This window comes from Bos javanicus, chromosome 13 (assembly GCF_032452875.1).
Source record: "Bos javanicus breed banteng chromosome 13, ARS-OSU_banteng_1.0, whole genome shotgun sequence".
Taxonomy (NCBI): domain Eukaryota; kingdom Metazoa; phylum Chordata; class Mammalia; order Artiodactyla; family Bovidae; genus Bos; species Bos javanicus.
The window spans coordinates 43,881,272-43,905,384 of NC_083880.1; the positions used below are offsets into that span (position 1 = coordinate 43,881,272).

Genomic DNA, 24,113 nt, shown 5'->3' on the forward strand with positions numbered 1-24,113 from the left:
CTTCTCCTTTCAATATTTATGCTATAATAAAGTATTTTTATTTATTTATTTGGCTGCACCCCATGGCAGCATGTGAGATCTTAGTTTCTGGACCAGGGATCAAACCAGCACCTCCTACATTGGAGTCTTAACCAGTGGACTCCCAGGGAAGTCTCTATAGTAAAGTGTTTTTTTCAAAAACCTATTTTGATATAAGTCTTCAACTTCCTGATTATGTCTGTCATTATCTACTCCAAGTTTTGCCTTTTGTTTCCAGTAGAGGAGGTCCTTTTGACATTTTATGTAATGCAGGAAAAGTTAATGAAACTTGATGAACTTCCTCAACTTTTGTTTGTTTGAGAAAAATCCTTATTTTGCCTTTATATCTGAATGAGAATTTTGCTGGGTAGGGTATTCTTGGCTGACCTCTTTTATCTTTCAGTATCTTGAAAATGATATTTCCATCCTTCTCCCCTCCTCCATGCCTATTAAGTTTCTGTTGAGAAATCTGCTGATAGTCTAATGGAGGGTCCTTGGAAGGGGTCATCCGTTGTTCCCTGGCAGCCTTTAAAATTCTTTCTTTGCCATTGACTTTTGAAAGTGCTTTCAAAATGTGTTTTGGAGAAAGTCTTTTTGCAAATATAATGAGGGTCAAGTCACTGATTCTTCCATTTATTTTCCCAGTCTTGGTGAATCCAGTAGCCCTATATCCCCACCTACCACACACAGCACATTGTTGAAAATGCAGAGGAAAGAGAGAAAAAACAATGTGTGAAGGCTTTTCAGAGGACTTGCTCCTCTTAGTAGTCGGGGGTGAAAAGTTAACCAATGAAGCAACGTTTTCCTCATTGTTTATTCGCTTTATTCATAGCATGATATCTGTAGGTTTCCTTTCCTTTTTTTTTTTAAGTTTTGTCTGTGCTGTGTCTTCTTTGCTGCTAGGACTTTTCTCTAGTTGCATCAGGTGGGGGCCGCTCTCTAGTCGTGGTGCCTGGGCTTCTCATTGTGGCGACTTCTCTTGCTGCAGAGCATGGGCTTTAGGACACGTGGTCTTTAGTAGTTGTGGCTCCCGGGCACTAAAGCACAGGCTCAGTAGTTGTGGTCCTCAGGCTTTGTTGCTCCATGGCATGTGGAATCTTCCCAGATCGGGGATTGAATTCATGTCTCCTGCATTGGCAGGCAGATTCTTTACCACTGAGCCACTAGGGAAGCCCAGTATCCATAGTTTTAACTCTGGAAATGATAGCCTGATTGTATCCATATTAGACTAGTCAGTACTCTCCAGTAGAATATAGTGTCTGGATAAATTCTCCTTTTCCAGATCAGACTCAGACCTGTTCCTGAAAGACAGGTTCATGGCAGTTCTCACAGTCTGAGAAGGGCTGGTTTTGCCATGTGCAACACCATAGATGTTTTTATTTACTCTCTCAAATATTTAAAACTGTGCTTGACTATTTGCTCTTTGATTGTAATACATTGTTTGCTGTATGACTTTAATTGTACTTAGAAGAGAGTCTTAAAAACAGTGTACTGCCAATCAGCACTGACGTGTAAGTTTGCACACAAAAGTCAAGGGCAGCTGGGCACATAAATGCCTTCCCAGGGTCCACTGGGCAACTGTCTTAGCTTTTATTTCCCCAAAAGGTAAAAGATTTGGTTCTACCTTACCAAACTTTTTCATGTTCAAGTTTGAATATATCCTAGATATTCACTTAGAGGTAAATACCAACATCTTGACATGGAGAAAGTAATATTCTCTCATGTCATGGATTCTCCCTTTCTCAGTGTGCAGCTATCTCCAATAATTCACCTGTGGACTATAGTGTGCATAACTTTCAGTCTTTTTTTAAAAAATTTATTGGGGTATCTTCTCTTCAGTCGCTCAGTCATGTCTGACTCTTTTTGACCCCACAAACTCTAGCTCACAAGGCACCTCTATTCATGGAATTGGGGTATAGTTGATTTAAAATGTGTTAGTTTCAGGTGATCTACTGATCTCTTCAAGAAAATTAGAGATACCAAGGGAACATTTCATGCAAAGAGGAGCTCAATAAAGGACAGAAATGGTATAGACCTAAGAGAAAAAGGAGATATTAAGAAGAGGAGGTGGCAAGAATACGCAGAAGAACTATACAAAAAAGATCTTCATGACCCAGATACCCATTATGGTGTGATCACTCACCTAGAGCCAGACATTCTGTAATGTGAAGTCAAGTGGGCCTTACGAAGCATCATTAAGAACAAAGCTAGTGGAGGTGATGGAATTCCAGTTGAGCTATTTCAAATCCTAAAAGATGATGCTGTGAAAGTGCTGCACTCAATATGCCAGCAAATTTGGAAAACTCAAATTTTGTTGTTTGGAAAACAGCAAAGTGGCCACAGGACTGGAAAAGGTCAGTTTTCATTCCAATCTCAAAGAAAGGCAATGCCAAAGAATGTTCACACTATCGTATAATTGCACTCATCTCACATGCTAGCAAAGTAATGCTCAAAATTCTCCAAGCCAGGCTTCAGCAGTACATGAACCATAAATGTCCAGATGTTCAAGTTGGATTTAGAAAAGGCAGAAGAATCAGAGATCAAATTGCCAACATCCATTGGATCATTGAAAAAGCAAGAGAGTTTCAGAAAAACATCTATTTCTGCTTTATTGACTATGCCAAAGCCTTTGACTGTGTGGATCACAACGAACTATGGAAAATTCTTAAAGAGATGGGAATACTAGACCACCTGACCTGCCTCTTGAGAAATCTGTAAGCAGGTCAAGAAGCAAAGTTAGAACTGGACATGGAACAACAGACTGGTTCCAAATCGGGAAAGGAGTATGTCAAGGCTGTATATTGTCACCCTGCTTATTTAACTTATACGTAGAGTACATCATGAGAAACACTGGGCTGGATGAAGCACAAGCTGGGATCAAGATTTCTGGGGGACATATCAACAATCTCAGATACGAAGATGATACCACCCTTACGGCAGAAAGAGAAGAAAAACTAAAGAGCCTCTTGATGAAAGTGAAAGAAGAGAGTGAAAAAGTTGGCTTAAAGCTCAACATTCAGAAAACTAAGATCATGGCATCTAGTCCCACCACTTCATGGCAAATAGATGGGGAAACAGTGACAGACTTTATATGGGGGGGGGGCCTCCAAAGTCACTGCAGATAGTGACTGCAGCCATGAAATTAAAAGACACTTGCTCCTTAGAAGAAAAGTTATGACCAACCTAGACAGCATATTAAAAGGCAGAGACATTACTTGGCCAACAAAGGTCTGTCTAGTCAAGGTTATGGTTTTTCCAGTAGTCATGTATGGATGTGAGAGTTGGACTATAAAAAAAGCTGAGCACTGAAGAATTGATGCCTTTGAACTGTGGTGTTGAAGACTCCTGAGAGTCCCTTGGACTGCAAGGAGGTCCAACCAGTCCATCCTAAAGGAAATCAGTCTTGAATACTCATTGTAAGGAATGATGCTAAAGCTGAAACTCCAATACTTTGGCCACCTGATGCGAAGAACTGACTCATTTGAAAAGACCCTGATGCTGGGAAAGATTGAAGGTGGGAGAAGAAGGGGACGACAAAGGATGAGATGTTTGGATGGCATCACCTACTCAATGGACATGAGTTTGAGTAAACTCCAGGAGTTGGTGATGCACAGGGAAGCCTGGCATGCTGTAGTCCATGGGTTCAGAAAGAGTTGGACACGACTGAGTGACTGAACTGAACTGAACTTGAACAACACAGTTTTGACACACGTGGGGCCAAGTGGCTTTTTTTCCCCCCCAGTAAATATGTACCACACTGGTAAGCCCAGGTTGGTTGGAGCTACAGAGGCAGAACTGAAGAGGAGACTTTGAAGTTAAATGTGGGTTTTCAACTGTGCTTGGGTTAGCACCCCCAATCCCTGCATTGTTGAAGGGTCAACTGTATATATATATATATATGGAGTATTTATCTCCTATCTGATCAATGACAAAAGTCTCTAGTATATTCCAGTAAACTTCTTTTTTTGCTAGAATCTCTTGTGTTTGTGGATATATTTGCGTCCTCCAAGACGTTTTTACTTTAGTCAAGTTTGAACTAACATCCTTGTATTATCTAATTTTAATGAGATGATGTTAGTATTTTGCAACACAAAAATTAGTGGTTTTTTTAAAAATTAACTTTATTACTATCTTACCAGATTTTAAAGTAAAACAATACTTTGAAAGATCAGCCAACAAGGGTTTTAGCATGTAAATTGTTTCTTATTCCTGCAGGAAATGGAGTGGGCTGACCTCAGTGGTGCTGACCAGACAATTTCGACCTGGCTAATCAAAATTACATTTTTGATGAAGCCATTTATCCAAAGAAGACAAACAAATGGCAAATAGGTATTAAAAACATGGTCAGCATCGTTATTCATCAGGAGAATCCAAATCAAAACTATAAGATACTGTCATACTTGTCAGAATGGCTATTATTTAAAAAGACTGTTAGACACAATAAGTGTTGGAGAGAAGGTGGAGAAATCAGAAGCCTTGTACACTGTTAATAGGAATGCAAATAATGCAGCTACTACGAAAAATAGTATGAATGCTCCTCAAAACATTGAATATAGATTTGCCATATTCAGCAATCCTTGCTGTTCAGTTGCTAAGTTGTATCCAACTCTTTGCAACGCCATGGACTGCAGCATGCCAGGCTTCCCTATCTTTCGCTGTCTCCTGGGGTTGCTCAAACTCATGTCCATTGAGATCCAACCATCTCATCCTCAGTCACCCCCTTCTCCTCTTACTGTCAGTCTTTTCCAGCCTCAAGGTCTTTTCCAATGAGTCAGTTCTTCGCATCAGGTGGCTTCAGCTTCAGCTTCAGCATTAGTCCTTCCAATGAATATTCAGGATTGATTTCCTTTAGGATGGACTGCAATCCTACTTCTGTGTTTCAAAAAACTTGTACTATTTTCTTCCCTTTGCAGATTTCTCTTAATAAAGAGGAAAATCACATTTTGTCTAGCCAGAAAAGTGAGAGAAGATGAATCAAGTGAAACTTTTTTCTTTAAAGATGAATGATGGATGCTTCATGCCTTTGTAGGGACTGGGCACCTCTGCTCCTCAGGTAATCAGAATGATGTTAGAGATGGAGGAGTAGCAGACTCGGGTCCTGATCAGAACCAGTCACTGAGTGAATTTGGGAAATCCAGAGGGGCCACCCTTTCTTAATTTATATTATGCTTCTCTCCAGGGTGAGTTATTTTGTGCATTAAGTCAGTGCTTTTCGAATTTTCAGGGGTGGGTCCACCTTTTCCCTTTATTCTCATCTGCTGTCTAGTTGTAGCCATTTCACAGCAGATTAGAGTCAATGGCTTCCCTGGTGTCTCAGAAAATATAGAGTCTGCCTGCAATGTAGGAGACACCGGTTCAATCCCAGGATAGGGAAGATCCCCTGGAGAAGGAAATGGCAACGCACTCCAGTATTGTTGACTAGAAAATTCCATGGACAGAGGAGCCTGGTGGGCTATAGTTCATGGAGTTGCAAAGAGTCAGATATGACTGAGTGCCTAACACTTTCAGAATCAATGAAATCCAGCTGTCCTGATTGGTGGTTTAGTCACTTAGTCGTGTCTGACTCTTGCAAACCCATGGACTTGTTACCTGCTAGGCTCCTCTGTCCATGGGTTTCCCAGGCAGGAATACTGGAGTGGGTTGTCATTTCCTTCTTCACAAGATCTTTCCAATCCAGGAATAGAAGCCAGGTCTCTTGTATTGCAGGTGGATTCTTTATGGACTGAACTACAAGGGAAGCCCATTTATCATGTATCAGAGACCTTGATGCAAATTTGCTTGTGATGCAGTTTCTCTGAAATTTCTAATATCCAAGTTGTCCCCTCCCATGTACCCCTAATCATAGAGCATCCAGAGAAATCTTAGGGATAAAAGGACCTAGAGAAAGAGATTAATCTTTCATCTCAGAGGGAGTTTTTGTGGTCTGAGGTGGAGATAGTCCCTTAGAGGTCAGGCTATGAATACTGAGCTGTGGGAAGAAGCATGTGGCACTTGAAAATTCTCTCTCTGTTTGGAAGACTGAACTTCACATTTGATGCCCCAGCAGGAGAGTCATTTGGTGTATGATGTTGAAGTCTGATGCAAGGACACTGGCAGGAACTATTGCTTTATTTTGACTTGGCTTTTTCATCTGTGAACAATCAGTTCATCACCATGGGACTAGTTAACTCATCAGGAGTTGCAAATTATACATATATATATATATATATATATATATATATATATATATACACACACTCAAGAGACATTTTACTACTGAGTGAAGTAACAGGGGTAATGGAGAGGTGAAAATTATAGATAATTTCAGAAGACCAGCCTGGTGGACCAGCAAACGAGTAGACAGCTAAGAAGAATAACAGTTTTGAAGAAGAAAATGTTAGTTAAGGATGAACTTAGTAGCCAAAAAAGAAATTAATAATAAGAAATTTTTAAGTGAAAAAAAGTTTTTGTTTTTTTTTTTTTTTTACATTTTTAGTTCTTCCTCAAATGTTGTTTGAAGTGTTTCTCCAAGTTTACTTAGGTAAATCACTAATTTATTCCATCTGAAGTTATGTTCTCATTGCACTGATAATTTTTTGCACTGGATATCTGGGTTGAAACCAGTTTAATGATCTCTTACAAAGTGAATTAATTTAGAAAGATAACTCTATATATTATGTAAATCTACACGTCATGTAGATAGTGGAAGTCCAGAAATAGAGGGTTAATGATATGATGTGCTGGGACCAATTCATGAACTCAAAGTTTCAATTATAAGTATCTTTTCCCAACATCAGTTGCATGAAATGAGCCATGGTGGGAGTACTTCCACCATAGAAATTGGCTAAAGCTATAAATCAGGACTCCTCTTCTTCAGACTCAGTTGTTAAATATTTACCATGAAATAAAAGTCAACATGATGCTTTGTCCCCACTAGCTCTTAACTCTTTAGAGTGATGGCTTCTATTGAACAGTTCTGCTTGTGGAATTGGTCCTCTGTTCCTGATTTAAGTAGATCTTTATCTTGTTATGCTTTCCTAGGTTGTTAAGAGTGAGGTAGAAAAAGCTGTCATGAGAGCAATTGATGTTGGCTACTGCCATATTAACTCAGCATATATTTACCAAAATGAAGAAGAAATTGGGAGGGCCATCCAGATGAAGCTTGCAGATGGTACCGTGAAGCGGGGTGATTTATTCTACACTACAAAGGTGCTGTGTGCAGCTACTTGTGTATCTGTGGGAAGCTCACTCTTTGAGGAATCATTTTCCTGGCAAATTCCTCTTCTCACTGGTTTAATTCCTGTTCACTCTCAGACCTTGAACTATGAGAAGGCTGATTTGGAACAGATGGATAGCAATGTGAATTCTGTGGTCAGATTTCCTGTCTTTGAATCCAAGTTCTGTCACTTACTTACCTTGGACAAACTACTTAAATTCTGTCCCTTAGTTTCCCAAGCTGTAAAATAAATAAAATAATATTTACCTTACAGGATTTTTTGAGTATTATTAATACGTCAAAAACACATGTAAAGCTTTAAAAATATTTAATGCATTTTAAATGCTTATAATACTAGCTGCTATTATTGTCATAAGGTTTAAAACTCAAAGTGGATTTATCTTTTCCAACTCTATTATACTCATATTTTGATGTACATCTTTTTTAGCTGTAGTGTGAAAGAGAACAATTTATCAGAAAAATTGGGTTATGGAAACTACAATCAAATTTTAGCTTTTTAATATCCCATATATTTGACTTTATGAAATTTCTTAACCAAAAAAAAAAGTCTTTGGACCTCTTTAAATCTTAGTCTTTTTATCTCGGCCTAGTACTTTGGCCACCTCATGCGATGAGTTGACTCATTGGAAAAGACTCTGTTGCTGGGAGGGATTGGGGGCAGGAGCAGAAGGGGACAACAGAGGATGAGATGGCTGGATGGCATCACTGACTCCATGGACGTGAGTCTGAGTGAACTCCAGGAGTTGGTGATGGACAGGGAGGCCTGGCATGCTGTGATTCATGGGGTCGCAAAGAGTCGGACACAACTGAGTGACTGAACCGAATGGATATCAGATCAGATCAGATCAGATCAGTCGCTCAGTCGTACAACTCCTGTACTATGGAACGGATATAGCATTGTCAATAAACATTTGTTTCTCTTTCCTATAAGATAGGGAAAATAATACCATGGAACTCATATGAGGGTAACATTCATGTTTATAAAAGCATTTCTAATGTATTTTTTTAAACTCTCAACCATTTTAACTCATATAATTTATATCCATTGATGCCATATCTAAAACAAAAGAACTTAATATTTGAATCGGATTGGAAAGGGAACCTGAGAGGAATTTTTCCCATCATGTTCCTTGAACTGACTACTAGAAAAAAAAGCATTTGAATTGGAGGTAATGCAGCCCAAGAGGAGGGAGATGGTGTTACTGGTAGTGAACCCATCCTGGTCTATGAATGGATATTCTTTCCTTCCAGCTCCAGAGGTATCCCTACATCACTAACCCTCTTAACTCTCATCTTCCATCCTCTTTTCATGGGATCCTTTTGTTTCTTTATCCTTAGTAATTTTGATAGATTTTCCTTAGATTATTATACTTAAAATGAAGTGACTATAACACCCTCTACCCCCAAATTCCTAAGAGATCTAACTTTCTTTGGCAAATCTAATCATTGAATACAGCCGAGATCACAATCATTTGATGTCCTTGTTTAAAATGCAGTTTCCTTGGACTTCCCTGGTGGTCCAGTTGCTAAGACTCTGCACTACCAATGCAGGGGGTTCTGGGTTTGATCCCTGGTGGGGGAACTAGATCCCACATGCCACAACTAAGAGTTCACTTGCCACAGATAAAGATTTGGTGTGCTTTACAATATTATGTTGGTTTCTGCCATATTATTATGCTGTACACCTAAGCATACAGTGAAAGTGAAAGTGAGGTTGCTCAGTCGTGTCTGATGTTTTGTGACCCCATGGACTGTAGCCTTCCAGGTTTCTCCATCCATGGGATTTTCCAGGCAAGGGTATTGGAGTGGGTTGCCATTTCCTTCTTCAGGGTATCTTCCTGACTCAGGGATTGATACCCGGCCTCCCGCACTGCAGGCAGACGCTTTACCCTCTGAGCCACCAGGGAAGCCCCAAGCATACAATTCTGTCGATATCTCAAGAATAAATGAACTTAAAAAAAATTTTTTTTAATGCAATTTCCCATCCCAGTCTCCAAACATTATGATTTTATGATGTTTGAGAGAGAACTCAGGGCTATAATTTGCACAAACAAACCAAATAATTATTTTATGTTTCCAGTTTTGAGAACACCTGTGTAAGACCATATTTTAACTTCCTACGCTGGTGTCTTACTTCAGTGTGAAAATAAACTATGATGATAAAGAATCCCGAGATTTACAGGATGACTTATCACTCCCCAACAATCACAAGTGGGTTTCTGGTTGTTGCTGTTTATTCACCATTATATTCATTTCTCCTGAATATTCTTAAATGATCCCACCGCACTTCTCTTTCTGCCACTGCAGCTGTGGAACACTTTTTTCCATCCAGAATTGGTCCAAACCTGCCTGGAAAGCTCGCTGAGAAAACTTCAACTGAGCTACGTGGATCTTTATCTTATTCATTACCCAACAGCTCTGAAGGTTAGTAAGAGTTATTTTACTTTGGTTATTAATCTCATTAGGAGTGAAATAAAAAGAGGACATAGTTTATGAAAGTGGGCTGAATCATACATAATATTTTGACATTCTCTTTGTTTTTTCTTTTTTCTGCACCTGTCCCCATTCCAGCTCATTATTCCAGTCTCAAACTGAAGGGTTAGTTGTTGTTCAGTTGCTGAGTCATGTCCAACTCTTTGCGACCCCATGGACAGCAGCATGCCAGGCTTCCCTTTCCTTCGCTATCTCCTGGAGTTTGCTCAAGCTCATGTCCACTGAGTCAGTGATGTCATCCAACTATCTCATCCTCCGTCATCCCCTTCTCCTCTTGCCCTCAATCTTTCCCAGCATCAGGGTCTTTTCCAATGAACTGGCTTTTTGCATCTGGTGCCCAAAGTATTGGATGGGTTTACTGGTTTCAATGTCTTTGCCTTGATCTTGTGGACAAATGTCTAAATTTTCTAGGCCCTGTGCTCTTGAATTTCAACCTCGTGCCCACTGGTGTCTGGGGAAAATCTTGATGTGGAAACCAGGGAAGGCACAGAACATGTAATGAGGATGAGACTCAGGCCTGAGATGCTCACAAGTCCCTTTCTCATACGACCACCTCTAGGTGGAGAGCAGGGGCGGAAGAGTCTTATCCCACAAGGATCAGGACCAAGGAGCCCATTTGGCCATGGCACCACTCTGGACTCTCACTATGATGGGGTCTTGGGTATCTCAAGTTGTCCTTACACAAGCAATATTTATTAAATCTTCAGGGGTTAAAAACATTTCTAGAAGTGTACTTCTTCAATGTACTACATTTCCCTCTTCCTTTCAAGAACAAGCCTAGATTGTTTCATTAGTCTCAAGGTCTAAAGGCTCCAAACAGCTTGGGTGAAGCCAGACACAGCCTGATATAACCTCCTCTTCTTTCCTGTGTTCCAGCCTGGAGAGGACCCAATCCCAGAGGACATCCATGGAAACATCACTTTTGACACAGTGGATCTCTGTATCACGTGGGAGGTGAGTGCAGCTCCAAAGAGGCCATGTCTTTGCACACTGAGAGAGAGAAGACTCACAAGGAACTGGGGAGAGGCGGACAGGGTCCAATTCTGCCTCTTGTGTACACATGGACGAGGCCATGAATGTCCCTGCACCTCAGTTTCACATTCCATTGGTGTAGATTCAGTGAGTAGTTACTGAGTGCCTGTGATGTACTTAGCCCTGGGTACTTCCATGTACTCAGGCTATACCTGTGAACAAAACTAAGATCTCTGGCCCCATAGTGAGGTAGGTTCTACTGGGCAGGGGATGGATGCAGTGATATAGTAAAGTGAAGCTGATTCAGGGAACTGAGAATGCCAGGATGGTTTGGGGACACAGATAGACAATTAAAAAAAGAATGGACATGGCACAGTGCTCCCAGTGCAGGGGCCCTAGGTTCAATCTGGTCAGGGAACTAGATCCCACATGCTCCAATTAAGAGTTCACAGGAAGTATTAGTTTCTCAGTTGTGTCTGACTCCTTGCAACTCCATGGACTACAGCCCTCCAGGCTCCTCTGTCCATGGAATTCTCTAGGCAAGAACACTAGAATGGATAGCCATTCCCTTCTCCAGGGGATTTATCCAATCCAGGGATCAAACCTGGGTCTCCCACATTTCGGGCAGATTTGTTACCATCTTAGCCAGTAGGGAAGCCCCAAGAATACTAGAGTAGGTTGCCATTCCTTTCTCCAGGTGAATCTTCCTGACCCAGGAATCGAACCTGGGTCTTCTGCATTGCAGGTATATTCTTTATGATCTGAGCCACCAGGGAAGCCAAGAGTTCGCATGCCATTGCCAAAGATCCCACATGCTACAACTAAGAACTGGCACAGCCAAATAAATAAATTGAATAATTTGTTTAGAAAAAGAAAAACAGAAGGGACATTGCAGTCCTCTTTGAGAAGGTGGAATTTGACCAAAGACTTTCAGGAGATGAAATTTATTAAGCGAGCATCTGGAGGAAGACTGATGTAGGCATAAGGAAAATCAAGGCAAAGATTTTAAGGTAGGAGAAAGTCTGTGTGTGCATGCTAAGTTGCTTCAGTCATATCTGACTCCATGACCCTATGGACTATAGCCCATCAGGCTCCTCTGTCCATGGGATTCTCCAGGCAAGAATCCTGGAGTGGGTGACCATGCCCTCCTCCAGGGGATCTTCCTAACCCAGGGATCGAACCCAGTTCTCTTGCATGTCTTGCATTGGCAGGTTTACTACTTTACTTTACTACTAACACTACCTGGGAAGGCCAGGAGAAAGCTCACCATATTTAAAAAACATCAAGGAACAGGCAGGGCTGGAGCCCAATGAGTTTGATGTCAATCATAGGATAGGAGGTCAAAGAGAAAATAGGAAGCCAGTGGTCTGGGAGGCGAGCATGGCAGCTTCCTGTTTCCCAGGCTACGCCTAGCTCAAGTTCCTTTCTCCTAGCACTTGTTCTGCTAGTGTTTTACCAGATTTTTCTAGGTGATCAGCTAAGGATCATACTGGTTCTCTTAACCCACCTGGGCTGCTTTCATCCTTTTCTTTTTCTATCTTCTTAGCCAATTAAAAAACTATTTTTAAAAATAGTTCTCATTCTCCTATTTCTCATCCTCCTCCTATTGGCCAACTCCTGTCTTATTTATTGCAATCTGCATCTTGTATTCTCCCTCACCCAGAGACACTCATGCTACCATTTAGTATGTTTCTCTAGCCAGTTACCCCTCACCACCCCTCCCACCCCAGGCCTTGGAGAAGTGTAAGGATGCAGGGCTGACCAAGTCCATTGGGGTGTCCAACTTTAACCACAAGCAGCTGGAGAAGATCCTGAACAAGCCGGGGCTCAAGTACAAGCCCGTCTGCAACCAGGTAATCCCCTCATCAGTCTGCCCCCAATCTCTTCTCCCTCCTCACCAGCTTATTCTTTATTCATTTCAACAAAGTCACCAAATGGCACTTCCCTCTTTTCCACTGACCTTAGGACATCAGCTGCTCCAAGAGAACAGAATGTATTTTAAGTTACAGAAGATATTGCTAAAGATTGTGTCCATTTATTTTTATTTCTCTTATTTGTCTTTGTTCCCATGTCATTTTGCAAGAAACATCCAGGAGTCAGGTTGAAGTATAATCTACTAAGTGTTACGGTAGTCGGCCCTAGTAATTCAGAGCTAGCAAATGATTGACCTTTCGCATAAAAGGTCAGAAATATTGGAACACTCATGCATCAGAGAGAATGGGTAATTCATCTTTTAATGGCTCTTTTGAGTTCTTTGTCATGAGATAACCACTGGGATTCTTTTTTGAAGTTTTTATTTTATCTTGAACAGTCAATGAACAATGCTGGGTTTGTTTCAGGTGTACAGCAAAGTGATTCAGTTACACACACATATGTATCTAGTCCATTTCAGATTCTTTTACCAATTGTTGTTCTTCAGTGGCTCCATCATATCTGACTCTTTGTGACCCCAGGGACTGCAGCACATCTGACTTCCTTGTCCTTCGCTATTTCCTGGAGTTTCCTCAAACTCATGCTCATTGAGTCCATGATACCATCCAACCATCTCATCCTCTGTCACCCCCTTTTCCTCCTGCTCGCAATCTTTCCCAGCATCAAGGTCTTTTCCAATGAGTCAGTTCTTCGCATCAGGTGGCCAAAGTATTGGAGCTTCAGCTTCAGCATCAGTCCTTGCTGGTGTTTTCCCCAATTAAGCTGTTACATAGTGTTGAACAGAGTTCCCTATGCCACAGAGGAATTCCTTTTTGGTCATCCATTTTAAATATAGTAGTGGGTACATGGTATGAAATCACTCCCAAATGACATGAACGTGCTTGATGCCTTTGAACCGTATACTTAAAAATGGGTGAAATGGTAAAAGTATGTAATGTAGCTTTTACTCCCATAAAAAAGTAAAAGTTAAAAAGTCTGTTTGTTAAGATAAGCTCACATTAATGAGCAACACATACACTTCCTTATCTTGGAGAATAGGGAAGGAAACAATGAGTGTAAAAATATTAATAACTGGCAGCACTTCTTCCTGGCAGAGGGCCTATATTTCTACATGATCTCATCTCCTTTTAGACATCTCACGTCTAAAGGCAATCCATATATTAGATATTAGTAAGGCTTAGTGTTTTCTTCCTTGTAGATAAAAATAAAAACAGAAGTCTAAAAATGTTTATTTTTTGTCCTTTGGGAGATTTACCTTCACTTTGGAGATCACTGATTTGAGAAAGGAAAGAAAATCGGCTGTGAAGAGTTCTTTCTTGGGGAGGGAATGAGGGATGAATAGATAAAGCACAAGACATTTTTAAGCAGGAAAACTGTTGGGTCTTGTGCACCGTGGTCACAGCTGTAGATGATGGTCATGTGCTGGCCCTTGTTGCTGGTATTTCTAAATAATTCCAACACTGTGAATATAGCTCTGTGTGTTCCTTGTATATTTGGGGATGGTGATCCTGCTGACCCCACATTCCAGTACTTCTGCTTGGCAATTTATGGGTGGAATGTCACCCTTACCTCAACCAGAGCAAACTGCTAGAGTTCTGCAAGTCCAATGACATTCTCCTCGTTGCCTACGCTCCCTTGGGGTCTGACTTAAGGAAGAAATGGTAATGATCTCTATAAAGGTATTCTGATCCTAGATGCTGTGTCTTCTGGAGCCATCTCTCAACTGTCTGGGGGAAATTAAGGATAGTTAGCAGGAATGATCCATCTTTGCAAACCCTTTCCCTAGCGTACATTTTGAGGACTCAATAAAGTATTATTGAATAAAAAGTAATTATTGCATGAGTGCTAAGTCACTTCAGTCGTGTTTGATTCTTTGCAACTCTATGGACTATAGCCCAGAAGGTTCATCTGTCTCTGGGATTCTCCAGGCAAAAATACTGGAGTGGGTTGCTATTTCCTCCTCCAGGGGATCTTGCTGACCCAAGGATCAAATCTGCATCTCTTATGTCTCCTGCATTGGCAGGTGGATTCTTTACCACTAATGCCACATAGGAAGCACAAATTATTATTAATAATTAAAATGTTCATCCAATTCAAAAGTTTCAGCTTTAAAGACTGATAAGGTTTCCAAGTCATGATTCTGACACTTAGCAGTTGAGCCATATGAGTCTCTTGAAGAGGAATATAGATGTGTACCTTTTAGCACTTGAGTGCAAAACAGAGACAGTTAGTCAAGTGCATCTTTTGAAATAGCAGATTCTTATAAAATTCTTGACTATTTGTTTCAATGGTGGTCATTGGGTCTTACTTGGAACAACAATTTTGCCTTCTTGACGTATTCCATATTTTGCTAACTTTCTCAAAAATGTTTAAAAAATGATAAAAAACAAACAGACCTGATTTTCCCTTCTTACCTTGCTTTCTCTTGTCTTTCTTCTTTGACTTTACCAAAAGAAGCAAAAGAGCTATTGAGACAGCCAGAGTGTCATGAGGAAGATTCCAGCAAATTAACCACCCCTAGCCTGGTGGCTGCGACCGGCACACTAAACACGGCCTAGAGGAGCTACCCCATGTCCAAGGTCAGGGGCAGAAGCTGGGAGGACCCCATGCCCGAACGGTGGCAGCCAAGAGGAGTTACCCCGCGTCCGAGGTCAGGGGCAGTGGTTGAAAGTGCCAGACTGAGAGGGCGCAGGAACAGCCGAGAGGAGCTACCCCGCGTCCGAGGTCAGGGGTGGTGGCCGAGAGGAGCTATCCCTTGTCCGAGGTCAGGGGCTGTGACGAGAGGCATTACTCCGCGTCCGAGATCAGGGGCGGTGGCCGGGAGGAGCTACCCCATGCCCCCAAGCCTGAGGCCAGGGGCAGCGGCCCAAAGGAGCAACCCCACGTCCAAGGAGCCCACGCCCTAGGCCAGGGGCGGTGGCCGGGAGGACCAACCCCATGTCCAAGGAGCCATGACTGTGCGGGCGCAGGAGAGCCTAGAGGAGCTATCCCAAGTTGAAGGTCAGGAAGGGCGGTGGTGAGAAGATACCCCTCGTCCAAGGTAAGGAGCAGCAGCTGCACTTTGCTGGAGCAGCTGTGAAGAGATACCCCACGCTCAAGGTAAGAGAAACCCAAGTAAAACAGTAGGTGTTGCAAGAGGGCATCAGAGGGCAAACACACTGAAACCATACTCACAGAAAACTAGTCAATCTAATCACACTAGGACCACAGCCTTGTCCAACTCAGTGAAACTAAGCCATAACCATGGGGCAACCCAAGACGAGCGGGTCATGGTGGAGAAATCTGACAGAATGTGGTCCACTGGAGAAGGGAATGGCAAACCACTTCAATATTCTTGCCTTGAGAACCCCATGAACAGTATGAAAAGGCAAAATGATAGGATACTGAAAGAGGAACTCCCCAGGTCAGTAGGTGCCCAATATGCTACTGGAGATCAGTGGAGAAATAACTCCAGAAAGAATGAAGGGATGGAGCCAAAGCAAAAACAATACACAGCTGTGGATGTGACTGGTGATAGAAGCAAGGTCCGATGCTGTAAAGAGCAATATTGCATAGGAACCTGGAATGTCAGGTCCATGAATCAAGGCAAATTGGAAGTGGTCAAACAAGAGATGGCAAGAGTGAATGTCAACATTCTAGGAATCAGTGAACTCAAATGGACTGGAATGGGTGAATTTAACTCAGATGACCATTAAATCTACTACTGTGGACAGTAATCCCTCAGAAGAAATGGAGTAGCCATCATGGTCAACAAAAGAGCCTGAAATGCAGTACTTGGATGCAATCTCAAAAACGACAGAATGATCTCTGTTCGTTTCCAAGGCAAACCATTCAATATTACAGTAATCCAAGTCTATGCCCCACCCAGTAACGCTGAAGAAGCTGGAGTTGAACGGTTCTATGAAGACCTACAAGACCTTTTAGAACTAACACCCAAAAAAGATGTCCTTTTCATTATAGGGGACTGGAATGCAAAAGTAGAAAGTCAAGAAACACCTGGAGTAACAGGCAAATTTGGCCTTGGAATATGGAATGAAGCAGGGCAAAGACTAAAAGAGTTTTGCCAAGAAAATGCACTGGTCGTAACAAACACCCTCTTCCAACAACACAAGAGAAGATTCTACATGTGGACTTCACCAGATGGTCAACACCGAAATCAGATTGATTATATTCTTTGCAGCTAAAGACGGAGAAGCTCTTTACAGTCAAGAAAAACAAGACCAGGAGCTGACTGTGGCTCAGATCATGAACTCCTTATTGCCAAATTCAGACTTAAATTGAAGAAAGTAGGGAAAACCACTAGACCATTCAGGTATGACCTAAATCAAATCCCTTATGATTATACAGTGGAAGTGAGAAATAGATTTAAGGGCCTAGATCTGATAGATATAGTGCCTGATGAACTATGGAATTAGGTTTGTGACATTGTACAGGAGACAGGGATCAAGACCATCCCCATGGAAAAGAAATGTACAAAAAGCAAAATGGCTGTCTGGGGAGGCCTTACAAATAGCTGTGAAAAGAAGAGAAGCGAAAAGCAAAGGAGAAAAGGAAAGATATAAGCATCTGAATGCAGAGTTCCAAAGAATAGCAAGAAGAGATAAGAAAGCCTTCCTCAGCAGTCAATGCAAAGAAATAGAGGAAAACAACAGAATGGGAAAGACTAGAGATCTCTTCAAGAAAATTAGAGATACCAAGGGAACATTTCATGCAAAGATAGGCTCAGTAAAGGACAGAAATGGTATGGACTTAACAGAAGCAGAAGATATAAAGAAGAGATGGCAAGAATACACAGAAGAACTGTACAAAAAAGATCTTCACGACCCAGATAATCACGATGGTGTGATCACTCACCTAGAGCCAGACATCCTGGAATGTGAAGTCAAGTGGGCCTTAGAAAGCATCACTATGAACAAAGCTAGTGGAGGTGATAGAATTCCAGTTGACCTATTTCAAATCCTGAAAGAGATGCTGTGAAAGTGCTTCACTCAATATGTCAGCAAATTTGGAAAACTCAGCAGTGGCCACAGGACTGGAAAAGGTCAGTTTTCATTCCAATCGCAAAGAAAGGCAATGCCAAAGAATGCTCAAACTACCGCACAATTGCTGCACTCATCTCACATGCTAGTAAAGTAATGCTCAAAATTCTCCAAGCCAGGCTTCAGCAGCACATGAACCGTGAACTTCCTGATGTTCAAGCTGGTTTTAGAAAAGGCAGAGGAACCAGAGATCAAATTGCCAACATCTGCTGGATCTTGGAAAAAGCAAGAGAGTTCCAGAAAAACATCTATTTCTGCTTTATTGACTATGCCAAAGCCTCTGACTGTGTGGATCACAATAAACTGTGGAGAATTCTGAAAGAGATGGGAATACCAGACCACCTGAACTGCCTCTTGAGAAACCTATATGCAGGTCAGGAAGCAACAGTTAGAACTGGACATGGAACAACAGACTGGTTCCAAATAGGAAAAGGAGTATGTCAAGGCTGTATATTGTCACCCTGCTTGTTTAACTTATATGCAGAGTACATCATGAGAAATGCTGGGCTGGAAGAAACACAAGCTGGAATCAAGATTGCTGGGAGAAATATCAATAACCTCAGATATGCAGGTGACACCACCCTTATGGCAGAAAGCGAAGAGGAACTAAAAAGCCTCTTGCTGAAAGTGAAAGAGGAGAGTGAAAAAGTTGGCTTAAAGCTCAACATTCAGAAAGCGAAGATCATGGCATCCGGTCCCATCACTTCATGGGAAATAGATGGGGAAACAGTGGAAACAGTGTCAGACTTTATTTTTTCGGGCTCCAAAATCACTGTAGATGGTGACTGCAGCCATGAAATTAAAAGATGCTTACTCCTTGGAAGGAAAGTTATGACCAACCTAGATAGCATATTCAAAAGCAGAGACTTTACTTTGCCAACAAAGGTTCGTCTAGTCAAGGCTATGGTTTTTCCAGTAGTCATGTATGGATGTGAGAGTTGGACTGTGAAGAAGGCTGAGAGCCGAAGAATTGATGCTTTTGAACTGTGGTGTTGGAGAAGACTCTTGAGAGTCCCTTGGACTGCAAGGAGATCCAACCAGTCCATTCTGAAGGAGATTAGCCCTGGGATTTCTTTGGAAGGAATGATGCTAAAGCTGAAACTCCAGTACTTTGGCCACCTCATGCGAAGAGTTGACTCATTGGAAAAGACTCTGATGCTGGGAGGGATTGGGGGCAGGAGGAGAAGGGGATGACAGAGGATGAGACGGCTGGATGACATCACTGACTCGATGGACGTGAGTCTGAGTGAACTCCAGGAGTTGGTGATGGACAGGGAGGCCTGGCGTGCTGGGATTCATGGGGTCGCAAAGAGTCGGACACGACTGAGCGACTGAACTGAACTGAGCCTGATTAAACTAACCTAGGTAGAATGGATGTGCAACCTCAGAAATAGAGCATCTCTGTCTCCTTCCCAGGGTGAAAAAGGAAAATCTGGTTATCCTGCAGGATCCAGTACTCAATGCCATTGCTGAAAAGCACTGGCGAACTCCAGCCCAGGTAGCCCTGTGCTACCAGCTGCAGCGGGGTGTGGTGGCTCTGGCCAAGAGCTTCAGTGAGAAGAGGATCAAGGAGAACTCCCAGGTTCCTGTAGGATTGTGGGCAGCAAGAGGCTGACAGAGGCACATTGTCTGCCCTCTGGGATGGGTTGTTTGGGAGGTTCCCAATGTGTATTTGGGTAAAGCTTATCTCCCTATGTTCTCTATGGGTATATGTGTTGTATTTAACTCTCCTGTCCTCCAAACCTACAAGGCAGGAAGCATAGTGTTTCGAAAGAACAGTCTACAGAGGATTTGAGTCAAGTTTAAGTCTCAAACCTGGTTTTCACTCCACAGTATGGCCCTGAATAAATCATCTCTTGATTTCTTCAGCTGAAAAAAATGAAGGAGTTTGCCGAGATGAGATCCGGGCTCAGAAATCTCTAAGATTCCTTGGCTATCACCACAGTCACCCCAAGTCTCTGAGGGTGACCTGAATCACCAACCTCAACTCTTTGAATGGACAAATTTCTGTGACTTTTGCCGGGGATGAACCCCAGGTTCATAAAAACTACACAAGTTCCTACATAAATGTGTGTGTCTGTATCTGCATGCTGGGGGGCGTGTAGGGGTGGCAGTACTTGCCTCTGGGAAATTGAATTGGTCGTCTCATATGTCTGATAGGTTTTTGAATTCCAGTTGACCCCAGAGGATATGGAGCATCTGGATGGCCTAAATAGAAACATACGCTATTTTGACTATGGCGAGTAAGTAGGTGGTTACACTGTAGATGCTGTGGGAGCAGGGTAAGAAGGGAATTCCATTTATTCTAGTCCACAAAGGGCAGGGTCCTCTGTTGCCTCTTCTTTTAGGGAAGTGGATGGAAAACCTCTTTCCTTCAAGCCCTCATACCCTTGTTGCTCCACGCCCCTCAGTCCGTTTTCTTCCTGAATTCCAGAATCGATCAACACGTTGACATCCTTTGCACGTACTTTCAGGTCTCCTCACTCTTCTTTGTCTTACTCCTTGGTCTAAAACCTGGCTACATCCTGCTCTCTGCCTGCGTCATCATCTCCTCCTCCCCTGGGAGAATATATATATATATATATATATATATATATATATATATATATAACTGAAGCACTTTGCTGTACACCTGAAACTAACACAGCACTGTTAATCAACTATACTCCAATAGAATATAAAAATTAAATTGAATAAAATAAAGATACTACTATTTTCTAGGAAAACAACAAAGGTCTGATCAGGAACCCCTTTTCTTGGCATCTGGTGGCCTGCCTTCTCACTTGGAGCAAAGGCCAAAGTCCTCAGAGTGCCTACAGAGACAGTGGGACCACCCCTCCATGTCTCTGCCTCCACGTCGGTCCTGCTGCCCGGCCCCTCCGACTCAGTGCAGCCCAATGGCCTCCATGCTGCCCCACATGTCAGGCCCATCTCAGGGCCTCTGCCCAAGCTGTCTCTCTACCCAGAATGCTCTGCCTCCAAATACCCAGGTGTTCTCTCTCTCACCAATGTCAGTCTTAACTCAAATGGTACCTCCAGGACACCTTCTCTGTCATTTCATCTAAAAAGGCGGCCCAGCCCACACAACACTTCCTCCCTCTGGGTCCTGCTCTGTCTCTCTCTTGGCACATCTCCCTCATTAACATAGCACATGGTTTTCTAACCTATTTTGGGTACTTTCTGCTTATCATAGAACACTAGGTTCCTAGGGAAGGAATTTTAAGAAACTATTCTTTCCCTTAGTGATTAGTGAATATTGGTTGAATGAATAATAAAATAATAGGGTACAGTAACAGACAGTGAAGAAGCAGGCAGTAATTTTTAGCAATTAATACCAGTCATTTTAATCAATAATAATTATCCAGTGATTTAGCACCACCTATCTCAAAAATGATGACTTTATATATACAAAGAGAGTTCACCTTCTTTGCCAAAATGGAAACCCTTGTTGAAGTGGCTTATGTTATAATCATCCTATCCATTTCTAGATCTAATACATAATTTTTCACCTAGTGAAGTCATAGGTAAATTATTTCTTAGTGCTTGGAAGAGACTGAGCAACAGTATTATTCTTGTCACCTTCCTCACCATCACCTTGAAATATTTGTTAACTTCAGATATTAAGCCAGAATGGCACTGTTTTAAGAGGAAGAACTCATTTCTGCCCTCTTGGGAGTTTATAATATCGACACAAACTATCTCCTTACACTGTAGAATAACAAACCTACAAAAATTTAATATATTGGTTTATTTTTGTGCATGTGCCCAAGTGCATGTAAGCATATTTTTTTCTACAATGTGTTATTACACTGCAATGCAATTGCACATAGTGGTTATAAAACTGGATGGGCTTGTACTTGTCCAAAAGGAAAATTACATCAATTCTCTTGCTTCAGGTCAGTTCAGTTCATTTGCTCAGTCATGTCCGACTCTTTGTGATCCCATGGACTGCAGCATGCCAGGTCTCCCTGTCCATCACCAACTCCCAGAGTTTATTCAAACTCATGTCCATTGAGTCAGTGATGCCATCCAGCCATCTCATCCTCTGTTGGCTCCTTCTTCTCCCACCTTCAATCTTTCCCATAATCAGGGTCTTTTCAAATGTCTGTTCTTTGCATCAGGTGGCCAAAGGATTGGAGTTTTAGCTTCAACATCAGTCCTTCCAATGAACACACAGGGCTGATCTCCTTTAAGATGGACTGGTTGAATCTCCTTGAAGTCTAAGGGACTCTAAAGAGTCTTCTCCAACACCACAGTTCAAAAGAATCAATAATTCAGTGCTCAGCTTTATAGTCCAACTCTCACATCCATATATGCCTATTGGAAAAACCATAGCTTTGACTAGACAGACCTCTGTTGGCAAAGTAATGTCTCTGCTTTTTAATATGCTGTCTAGGTTGGTCATGACTTTCCTTCCAATGAGTAAGCATCTTCTAATGTCATGGCTGCCCTCACCACAGGCAGTCATCTTGGAGCCCCCCAAAATAAAGTCTGACACTGTTTCCACTGTTTCCCCATCTATTTGCCACAAAGTGATGAGACCAGATGCCATGATCTTAGTTTTCTGAATGTTGAGCTTTAAGCCAACCCTTTCACTCTCTTCTTGCACTTTCATCAAGAGGCTTTTTAGTTCCTTTTCACTTTCTGCCATAAGGGTGGTGTCACCTGCATATCTGAGGTTATTGATATTTCTCCTGGCAATCTTGATTCCAGCTTGTGCTTCTTCCAGCCCAGATTTCTCATGATGTACTCTGCATATAAGTTAAATTAGCAGGGTGATAATATACAGCCTTAATGTACTCCTTTTCCTATTTGGAACCAGTCTGTTGTTCCATGTCCAGTTCTAACTGTTGCTTCCTGACCTGCATACAGATTTTTCAAGAGGCAGTTCAGGTGGTCTTGTATTCCCATCTCTTTCAGAATTTTCCACAGTTTATTGTGATCCACACAGTCAAAGGCTTTGGCATAGTCCATAAAGCAGAAATAGATGTTTTTCTGGAACTCTTGCTTTTTTGATGATCCAGTTAATTTGGGCAGTTTGATCTCTGGTTCCTCTGCCTTTTTAAATCCAGCTTGAATATCTGGAATTTCATAGTTCATGTACTGCTGAAGCCTAGCTTGGAGAATTTTGAACACCACTTTGCCAGTGTGTGAGATGAGGTGCAATTGTGCAGTAGTTTGAGCATTCTTTGTCATTGCCTTTCTTTGGGATTAGAATGAAAACTGACCTTTTCCAGTTCTGTGGCCACTGCTGAGTTTTCCAGATTTGCTGGCATATTGAGTGCAGCACTTTCACAGCATCATCTTTTAGGATTTGAAACAGCTCAACTGGAATGCCATCACCTCTACTAGCTTTGTTCATAGTGATGCTTTGTAAGGCCCACTTGACTTTGCATTCCAGGATGTCTGGCTCTAGAAGAGTGATCACACTATCATGATTATCTGGGTAGTGAAGACCTTTTTTGAATAGTTCTTCTGTGTATTCTTGCCACCTCTTCTTAATATCTTCTGCTTCTGTTAGGTCCACACCATTTCTATCCTTTATTGTGCCCATCTTTGCATGAAATGTTCCCTTGGTATCTCTAATTTTCGTGAAGAGATCTCTAGTGTTTCCCATTCTATTGTTTTCCTCTATTCTTTGCACTGATCATTGAGGAGGGCTTTCTTATCTCTCCTTGCTATTCTTTGGAACTCTGCATTCAGATGCTTATATCTTTCCTTTTCTCCTTTGCTTTTTCCTTCTCTTCTTTTCACAGCTACTTGTAAGGCCTCCTCAGACAGCCATGTTGCTTTTTCACATTTCTTTTTCTTGGGGATGGTCTTGATTCCTGTCTCCTGTACAATGTCACGAATCTGCATCCATAGTTCTTCAGGCACTCTGTCTATCAGATCCAACCCCTTGAACCTATTTTTCACTTCCACTGTATAATCGTAAGGGATTTGATTTAAGTCACACCTGAATGGTCTAGTGGTTTTTCCCTACTTTCTTCAATTTAAGTCTGAATTTGGCAATAAGGAGTTAGTTCATGATCTCTTGATTAAGCCAGTTTAAAAGAAACCTCTCTATCCAGCCCAGAAACAGGTACTTGAGTAAAACTTTCCCTTTATCTCTTAGGTTTGCTCATCATCCAGATTACCCATTTCACGAGGAATATTAACAACTGTGTCTGTGGTTGCTCCAGAGTTCTTGCATTGGGGTTGATGATCGAACCACATCTCGAGGTGCCTGCTTTATTAGACATCACTTAGCCTGACCAGTTATGATACTAGAGTAGGAAATAAAAATCCCTAAACCCAGTCTTTTCCCCAAAAAGTAAATAAAGACACAATCCAAACAATGCAACATACCGCTTGTTTAGCTTTTTCATCTTTTTCTCCCTGTGTAACTGAAATTGAAATGCTGATGTTCCTGGAAGTGATTGTAGAAGATGGAGCCCTCAGAA

At 41.8% G+C, this 24,113-nt stretch overlaps 1 protein-coding gene and 1 pseudogene across 1 annotated transcript in view; both read left to right on the forward strand.

The window, feature by feature from the left end:
* LOC133259265 (aldo-keto reductase family 1 member C4-like) overlaps positions 1 to 12,435 on the forward strand; it is a 27,971-nt pseudogene extending 15,536 nt beyond the window's left edge.
* LOC133259260 (dihydrodiol dehydrogenase 3-like) overlaps positions 1 to 15,357 on the forward strand; it is a 168,399-nt gene extending 153,042 nt beyond the window's left edge. Inside the window, exon 5 of the mRNA XM_061436509.1 lies at positions 12,430 to 15,357. Coding sequence (XP_061292493.1) covers positions 12,430 to 12,804 — 375 coding nt within the window. The 3' untranslated portion in view covers positions 12,805 to 15,357. The remainder of the gene's footprint in view (positions 1 to 12,429) is intronic.
* Positions 15,358 to 24,113: the final 8,756 nt, after the last annotated feature.